The sequence below is a fragment of the Orbicella faveolata genome, unplaced genomic scaffold (assembly GCF_042242905.1).
Source record: "Orbicella faveolata isolate gen_17 unplaced genomic scaffold, um_ofav_v1 contig_12, whole genome shotgun sequence".
NCBI classification, from domain to species: Eukaryota; Metazoa; Cnidaria; class Anthozoa; order Scleractinia; family Merulinidae; genus Orbicella; species Orbicella faveolata.
The window spans coordinates 10,880,001-10,889,605 of NW_028301539.1; the positions used below are offsets into that span (position 1 = coordinate 10,880,001).

At 38.6% G+C, this 9,605-nt stretch overlaps 1 protein-coding gene and 1 non-coding gene across 2 annotated transcripts in view; one reads left to right on the forward strand and one right to left on the reverse strand.

Annotated features, from left to right (window-relative positions):
- LOC149116601 (uncharacterized) overlaps positions 1–1,828 on the reverse strand; it is a 2,467-nt gene extending 639 nt beyond the window's left edge. Inside the window, exons 1-3 of the mRNA XM_089282358.1 lie at positions 1,587–1,828; positions 1,044–1,178; positions 1–788 (exon numbers count right to left, since the gene is read on the reverse strand). The exon at positions 1–788 is cut by the window's left edge and continues 639 nt beyond it. Of these exons, the coding sequence (XP_089138484.1) occupies positions 1–788; positions 1,044–1,178; positions 1,587–1,668 (1,005 nt within the window). The 5' untranslated portion in view covers positions 1,669–1,828. The remainder of the gene's footprint in view (positions 789–1,043; positions 1,179–1,586) is intronic.
- A 4,115-nt stretch (positions 1,829–5,943) lies between these two features.
- Trnal-aag (transfer RNA leucine (anticodon AAG)) lies at positions 5,944–6,025 on the forward strand. Its single transcript has one exon. It is a non-coding gene; the product is annotated as a tRNA-Leu (tRNA).
- Positions 6,026–9,605: the final 3,580 nt, after the last annotated feature.

The following is a 9,605-nucleotide window of genomic DNA, read 5'->3' on the forward strand; positions in this document are numbered from 1 at the left end:
ATCGTCGTCGTCATCGTCGTCTGTATCATCAACGTCGTCGTCATCGTCTTCTTCATCATCGCCGTTGTCTTCATCGCCATTGCCATCTTCATCGTCATCGTTGTCTTTCTCGTTATTGTCATTGTCACCGTCATTATCATCATCGTTGTTTTCATCGTAATCTTCTTGATCGTAATCATCTTTATTGTCGTCGTTGTTGTCGTCTTCGTTATGGTCATCACCGACATCCTCATCTTCGATTCCTCCGTCTTTGTCGCCATAATCGTCATCATCACCATTATCCTCTTCAACTTTATCATCATCGCCATCATGGTCGTCATGGTCTCTGTCATCATTATCATCTTTCTCGTTGCCATTGTCCCCGCTATGATCGTCATTATTGCGGTCCTCGTCATTCTGATAATGGTCAGCATTATCTCCTTTTTCACGTTCGCCTGTTTTGCCATCGCCTTCGTCATTGTCAGTATTATCTTTGGGTTCACCATCGTAATCTTCGCTATTTCTGTCTTCATTTACATCGTCTATGCCATCGTCTTTAATACTTTTATCGCCATTATCTTTGTCTGAGCCGCTGTCTACGGGGCTATATTTTCCTTCTTTGTCGTCTTCGTCCCCTTCGATGTTTTTGAAATTTTCATTATTGTCACTCTCTTTATCTTCGTTTTTGCTGTCATCTCCATCCTCTTTGATGCCTTTAACTTCATCGGTTGAGTCTTGTCCATCCGGCTTTTGCATTTTGTTTACCTCTTTGTTTTCATCTGTTTGGTCACCACTATTATCATCGTGTTCTGAAGATTATACATTTGAAGGAAATATTAGCATGAAAAATATTACTAGCGCAATGTAAGTACAATGTAAGTGTTGCTAAATAAGAAGTCCTCGATTTAATTATTTTTATACACTCGTCCAGATGAGGTAAAATTTCACAGACCACGCGACGAGTGATCTTTGAGAGTAAATAATGTACGTAGAAGGCAGCTGTCCCCTAATTTTCTCTTGTCACTTATCAATATTAATAGTAATAAAACATTTAAGCGTCCCACCATTTGTCTCCTCGTCCTGTTCTGGCCCTGGGTCTTTTACATTTTCTCCATCGGCTTTTTCTTTATCAACGTCACTGCCCTTGCTCTCACCCTTTTGGGTCTTCTGACCATCGAGACTTTGGCCTTCGTGTATATCTGAGTCGACACATATTGAGTAAATAGCAATTCACTGAGATCATCTACTTATCAGCATGATTGTTAAGCCTGAAGGAAAGCGAGGAGTAGCCATAGTTGCCGCTTTAATAGTCCTTAAAATTGAAAGGTACAAGGTTCGAAGTTTTCCGTTAATATCAGAAGGTACTCTAACTGCAATAAAGGTGCTTCACAAATTAAAGATAATTTCACTGTAGCTGACTTATTGGACGTGTTGGGAAAGGCAGCAAAGTTAATTGAGTAGGGTACAAAAATAAAGCCTATAACATTTTTGAGATCTACTTAAAGTAATTGAAAGCAAAACTAATACAAAGTGCGCATCTTATGACCAGAAATAATCACCGAAAACAGCATCGTAAATGCAATCTAAGAGCGCGTTACAAATCTCACCGTCAGGCTTTGGCAAAGGGACATTCCAGATCGGTCTCAATACCATCACAAGGCAGAAGAGCACAAAAATCTTTGAAGCCATTTTGTTCCGGAGTTTAGTGGTCTCTCAAATCTCCACAGATGTACTTGATCAATGTCGCTGGTTTAATGTTCGGTTCCAAGTACTTGTAAGACTCTCAAACCCAAGAGATTATCGTGTTTTTAAGAGCGTCCAGTGAATCTGATTGGTAGATTTACAAATGAGTCGAATATCCATTCAATATGGAGGCAGTGAACAACATGACTCAGTATTAAGTAGCACTTAAAAACTAGAGGAGCATAAGAGTGGACAGATGAAAATGAAATCGCCTTAGTTTTATGGCAGCTTGCAACGTTAGTCCTCTTAATTTTTGAAATTAGCAGAATTGTACTTTTAAAGTCTATATTATTACTGGCGTGTTTTCCTGTCTCCACGGCAACAGATATAGAGCATTCTAAACTGCGCCTTTCAATTCAATACATTTGTTATTGTTGTTGTTATTGTTATAGTCGTTACCATGGCGTAACGAATTAAATTACTTTAATTCGATATGATATCTTGTTTGTGCTGCACTTCAGCGGTGAAAATTTTGAAAACATCGATGGACAACTTCAAATGTCCTGCCTGTCCTCACTTAAAATGATAACACTCGTAATATTAATAACAATTATATTACACTCTATATGATACCTTTTGTACATGTATAGGCACTTAAAATATCGAATCACGGAACATTTTATAAGTGTTACAGAATAGTATAAAATTACATCGTGGGAAAAAAACTTACGCATAGACATCCGTCCTGCAGCTGGGATGTAGACTTGCTGTCGTGTTGCACGTCGTTGTGTTTAGGCCAGCTAACCCGCGCGTCGTAGTTAGCAATCCAAGTTTCAATCGTATCGCTACTCGTCCATTTTATATGAGATTTCCAGCTATTTCCAGCTTCATTCATTTTACTATCCAATAAATACCACCACAATTTTAAGTCCATCCATTAATTTTGCGACAAAATCTCAAAATTCATCCTTCGTCTTACACCTACATGGAACATATGTATATTACGGTCGTTAACCGTTTCTGTACCACTGATGCGTAACAGGTCAGCAAATATCACCTGAGCTTTGCTCATAACTTTCCCGTAGCGCCATCTACTGACAATTTGGAATGAATTAACGTAGGTAAGACTTTACTAGTTTTTATCAATAATAAGACTCGTAACCATTCAATAAATTAAGTAAGGTCAAGAATCTAGGATATGATAGATGATTGATATGTATAAACAACTTCCCCAAGATTTAGGTCTGTGCGGTTTCTTATTCAAGCATTATTCGGAGGAGTGTCTTACCCAAAATTCGTAGAGTGTCTTATGAGAGGGTCCTGAAAGGATAAAATGGGAACTGGGATTGACTGGTTTTGTCCTGGGAAAATGGGATTTAGGTCACTGGGAATGGGATAAACATTTTGTCACCGTGACCAGTCGAGACATAACTCATTTCTTGGGATCGAGAAACGTCAGAAAATGTTTCAAGCACCTTGTTCGAGTCAATTTTGAGCATTTTTATCCATATCCAGCATGTGCAGGACTTGTAACTATTTGCCGGTTAAAAAATGAGAACTAGATCAGATGTGGAGGCACTCGGTCTCAACTGTTTAAGTTGTGTAAATACAGTTCGTATAGTGTGATCGTCCGGGTGAGGGTAGGTCTGAAAAGGACTGTTGTTGGTGACCAGTCACCATCAGAAGTTCTTTTCAGAACTACCCTCACCGGGACGATCACACTATACGAACTACTGATACTCCTGGGTTCAAACCACTTACTATGTTGTGTGAGTATGCAATGATGTTTGGCACATTTCGCAAGAAGCTTTGAAAAGGGTTTCTAAGTGGGCAGCAGCATAGTACACACATCAAACTCATATTGCAAACCGCCAACATCACAAACGGTTTCGTTGCCTCATATCAAAATCTCAAAGCCAACCTCAGAGGAGATGACCAGAAATGAGCATGCGCACTGAAATGAAAACGTATTGGCTAAAATGCATGGTAAATCCGTCAGACAACGAAATTTAAAACAAGAAAATACAATGGAAAGGGCGGGTACCTCGCCTCTGAGCTTATATAAAACTGAAACGGTCTTTAAAAAGGCCAATTTGAATTCACTGTAAGGTGTAGAGAGTTCCAAGCGAAAGTAATGAGCCGGCTAATTCAAATGAGGATGGCAGTTTACCACCAGCGTCCCCTAACGAAGACGTAGACAGCTTTAATGTGAGTGGCAGTGACAGTGCCTCTGAAGTAAAGATAGACAGCGCTCTTGAAACAATACTGAGCATGATCCGTGCGGCTAGGTTTGGAAGGATAAAAACACTAACAGGTAGGAAAACAGATTTCCTCCAGGCAGGAATGTGAAGTGACAGGAACTTGTAACCTAACTAATCGCGATAACTTTCCTACCTGCATGTTTTCGTATAGTCAAAAAGGATCCTATCGTTTTCAGAACATCTTCGCAAATCCTCATATATCTTTGGGTCTTTGTTTGGTCGTTGGCCGTTAGACCTGGTATGTATAACACTAGGATTTTCTCTGAATTGTGCTTGTGGGAATGGGATTTGAGCACTACGAAGTGAGATTTGAAAAAATTATGGGCTGGGAAATGGAATTGGAACCTCCACACCCCCACCCCCTTCCGGACGCTCTCATGACTGATGAATCTAAATCCTCAGTAGACCAGGTAATTTATTATTTCGAAATATGATTACGTCACATGAAAACCGGCGGTAGAAATAAATAACTTTTAAGGCCAATAAGATCAGCCACTTTAAAAAGAAATAGAAAGTGTTTTAGGTAGTTAAATTGAATAATTATCAATAACTTAAGCAATGTATATATATTTTTTTCTTTTATGCATGTTCGACTAAGTTATTAGATACAAGACTACAAAACATTGTAATAATTTTCTTTTTTGTATGTTCAAAACAAAATTATGCCTGTAAATAGAGAAAAGATGTCATTTTGCAAAAAGCCAAATATTATATTCACGCATAATGTTATTGATGTCGAGCCATGACGGTCACACAATAGCCCGTAGGACTGGTTTGTGTCAAGTAGTACCCCAGGAGAGAGAGGGGGCGTTCCCTCAAGGTTAAAAGAGATTTCTCTCGAGCAATTCGCCCTTCTTCCCTTGGTCCTCGTACGATCGGTGAACAATGAAAATCCTGTAGATATGTTGCCACAATCAAGTGTCCTCGATCAAATTAAACACGCCACATGTGTGGCCAAATTCATCCAATACATGTGTTTAGTTTTATTGCGCATTCTTAAGCAAACTAGTGCCACTTCAAGCAGCGTTAGCCTTCCGTAGAGTCATACATCGATATGAAAAGCTTTATGGAAATTAATGCAGTACTTAAATTAACACAAAATTAAGGTTAAGTTTAAGAAAATCGTCAGGCAAATAGCTTAAAGTAAATGGATTTATAGCTTGCAAAATGTTGTATCTCATTTATCACGTATTTATGTTCTTTCCTCCGGGCTTCTCCTATTAACATATCAAATGAGTGCTGTATTGACTGAGCTCGTTTACTGGCCAACAATAATTTTACTCTCACACAAACGTTTGGAGTAAAATGGCTGAGGGAAAGCCCAAAGCCGCTTTTATTGAAATAATCAATTTATAATTCATATAAAATTTACAATCTGTTAGAAATCTTTTGGCCCAGTAAAGGTGAGGGCAACCAAAAAGCCATGCCATATGGCTTACATCCTGCATAAACATAAACAAGGTGGACAGGATCAGGGGAGGAGGAGGTGGGAGTTCAAATAAGTGTCTTCACTCGATGGAAAATCTGAGGGAATGCACAACCACGCTCGATAGCGAGGTTACTAAGCAAGCAGTTTGCCTAGAGGGGTTGCGATGTATTGCCCTTATCCTCCACCCCTAACCTGTGCCACGCAATACTACGTGACTGTACCAAGCAATAAGACCAGAAGGAAAAAACATAAAAATTCTATTCGCAGGCAAATATTTTATTTTGATTCTATCTACCTTGCAATTAGTCAGAAAAGCAATTACTTTCATTTTTTTTTAATTTTTCACTAGAGACAGATCTGATGTTATTTATGATTTATCAATAATACTGTCTTGTGTAATTAACTATATTGTGTTGTAATTACAAGATCAGATTGTCAAGCATTTTCAGTCAGAAAAAGTGATTATATTCAAATTGCAATTTTTCATTTCATTAGTGACAGATCTGTAGTTTTCAACAGTTATTAATAATACTGCAAAGTCATGATCTTTCTTATATTATTCACTTGTATTGTCAAGATTCTTCAGCATCCGGTAGCGTGGCCGAGTGGTCTAAGGCGCTGGTTTAAGGCACCAGTCTCTTCGGAGGCGTGGGTTCGAATCCCACCGCTGCCATTTATTTTACACCAACGAAGAATATGTCAACTTTTATCCCATATTTAAGGATGCATGTGTGCCTCACTCATGCCGTATCACTTAAGCATATATGGGTTTCCGAAAGCTTGAACTGCAGAAAAGGTTACAGTGCAACCCCTTGTTTTTCTCTCAAGGGGGCTATTCTAAGAAGCAAAACTCTTTCAGTGGACGGGCCACTCTTACGGCAGCGACTACAACGATATTTGCTTAACAATGAGGTGATTAAACCCCTTCGCACCGTTATTAATCATCTTAGGACAAAGATTAATTTGATCCTAAGAATATTCCTTTTTATTTTGAAATTATCCTAATCTAATATCAAACCAATTAATTGGACCGGACGGGACTTTTGAGGCCCTCAAATATGCCAAAGTTATACCACTGCAGATTGTTTCATCTAAGTCATGTTCTTGCTTTTCATGTCTCTAACTTTGAACTTATGTAAGATGACTTTGGCCCTCTCTCGTCTATCTCCGTCCTTGAAAAATGGAACTACTGCAGACTGGTTGTAGATGGGGTGGCAGGGAGTAGCTAACCAAGCCGTTTTTAATATCGCAACAAATTACCATCCGGTAGCGTGGCCGAGTGGTCTGAGGCGCTGGTATAAGGCACCACTCTCTTCGGGGGCGTGGGTTCGAATCCCACCGCTGCCATTTATATTACACCAACAAATAATATTTCATTTTTTATCCCACATTTATAATGCAAGAATATATTAATTTTGTACAAATGTGTGTCACCCAGTATTTTTAGCATGCTATATGTCTATTTGTTTCTGAAAGCTTGAGCTACAGAGAGGGTCATTGAGTAACCACTTGATTTTTCAATAGACGGGCCACTCTTACTGCAGCGACTCTCACGACATATGCTTTCAAGGCTGATCCAAAACTACTTTCTAAGATTGCCTAGACTTAAGTAAAATTGAACTTCGTTTACAACAAGTACAGTCACTTCTAAAACGTAACCTTTCTTTTCTGTTAAGAGGTAGGGGAAGGAGAAAAAGTGATAATGACAGAAGTTAGACTACTAAGATTGTTATTTCGAAAGGAAAACGTCTCACAATAAAGCGTAGGTTTTTCCTAGATCCTTAGATTTTAGACATCTTACATCGAATATTGTATTCAGTGGTCTGGTCTTTGGGCAACTAGCGAAGGTTCATTATATCAACAATATGATTAATAAAATATCCTAGTCGTTTTCTTGAAGGGAGTAAATGTATAAAAAAAAAACAGAAGTCTACTGGTCATGATTGAAGCAGAGAGTCATAGTGACGAATTTAAAATTTTACAATGATTCTTAAAGAGACACTATATGATTTCTGAAATGCGTATTGTGATTGTGAGTACCACTTGAGCATGGGATACAATAATAAGGTGCTTAAGCTCCTTCTCGCCCTCATTAATCGTATTGGGACAAAGATGTTTTTGATCCTACGAGTATGCGCTTCTATTTTGAAAGTGACCTTACCTAATATCAAACAAACCGGACCGGAGGGAGCGTTTGTGACCCACACTCTGAAATATAAATCTTAGAGTTATTTTTTAGCTTAAAAACTTTGACAGTAAGGCTTGGAGTACTTTAGGACCTCTAGAAATATCTCGTTTAAGGTTCATATTATCGCGCAATTATCTTATGCGTCCGGAGGAGTGCACCACCTTGGATTATTGTGTTAAAAACACACGCATTACAAAGCCAACAAAAATAGCTTTAAAATAATGAAAAGCGATGAAGAAAGCTATCAATCAGTAGAAAATGTAAAAGTACTTCACTTAAGTCAAGGTAATTCCACTGAATTGCTTTGCACAACACTGTTGCGCTCGATTTCGCGTCATTAGCACGCCCACAGGAGCGCGTGCGCTCACACAACATTCAGATATTTTCTTCGCGCTAACCGCGACAAAGGAAAAAATTATCGTTTCTTCCTAAACGAGCACGGTGACTCCCATTAATGAAAAAATTTATATGACATATAGTTGACTACGATATATCGCAATTTGAAGAATAGTTAAAATTTCTGGTTTGTACAGAACAAGTTTATAGGAGACGCTGATTATGTTCATATGCAGAGAGTTGATTTATTTGCTTCATAATCTTAAGAGTGAATTTTTCCAAGCAGCAAGCATAGGACGGCAGAAATCGAAAAATCAATTTTTCTCTCTTTTCGTCCACAAATGGCCCTTAGGTAGACATGAAACGTGATATAGTTTTTTTAAGCTCAAAGCGCTTTAAATTCGAGAAAGTCGAGGGAAACGATTTCCGCCTCGACGGTCGCCAAAATGGCCGATCGCAAAGGCTTAAAATTAGTAATCTCAGCAAACTTAATTTGCGCTCGCGTGTAAAGGAAAACCAAAACTTATCGATACTTTTTCTTAAAAACCAAGTAGCCGTATTCAGCTATCCAAAACAGGCTAGAACTTGACTTGAGCGCCATTTGAGAATAAACACACAATTTTTTAAAAAATCCCTTTCAGTTACTAGGATAAAATTCAGACGTATTTTTCGACATGTGCCATAACTCTAACTTCCTTAAAACGTCGCCTTTGGAACACTTTTATGTTGTAGTAAAATATCTATTAAAATCAGCTTGGGTTATTCTTCGAGTGGATTTTGAGGCCCGGCTGAAAAACCAACCATTTTACCTAAAACATCACGAAAAGTAAACAATGGACTTCTGGGCAAGCGGGTATAGTCGTTTTAAGTCCTTGTATTACTAGTTCCTTGTACTGAACACTTAAATGTTGCTGTAAAGCAAAATCAGCTTGGGTCATTCTTCGAGTGGTTCTTAACGCGCCGCTGAAATAACCGGATTTTAACGAAAACAGTAGCAAGAAGTAAACAATAGACTGCTTAAGTTTTTTTTCTTTAAAAAAACAACAACAACAACAACAACAACATTGATCGCGAGAACGTTTTCCGCTGGCAATCCTGACATAGCAGCATTTACAAGTCTTGGGATTCTATTCTTCTCTCCTTCATGACCTCTTCGTGGAACGCATACCATGGTGCATGTGGATAGCAGCAAATTGATGTCACCTAACCTGCCTTTTCGTATGATTGCTAAATAGAATTCGCTGACCTCTGACATTCCTCGACAATCTCGTTCATCAGTTTATGCACCATAATGGAAGAATAACTGACCAGAGTCCACCCGCATTGCTTAGCGATTCTTCCGATCCAAAATCACAACAGTTCATAGTGTGAAAACATACCAAGGAGAAACGACAGAAACCTTTAAAAAAGATCCGCATTTGCGAACTTCTGTCGTCTGACCTTTCAATAAGCTGTATAGGTGACGCGTCACGCCTTTCGAAAGCCAAGCAAGTGTTAGCAAAAGTCTCAAAATTAATTTAGGGTAGGGCTTCGATCATTACATGGCTGAAGTATGTTTTACACAACGGCCAAAAAAAAAAAATACAAAACAAAAAAAGAACAACAGAACTGAGGATACATTTCGTTTTTATATGCAGCATGACGTCTGAAATGGAATTCTCCTGGGAAAATTCAACCTACTTACTTTGGCGGGAAATATTTCTGACCGAACTTTTAATTAGAATTCGCG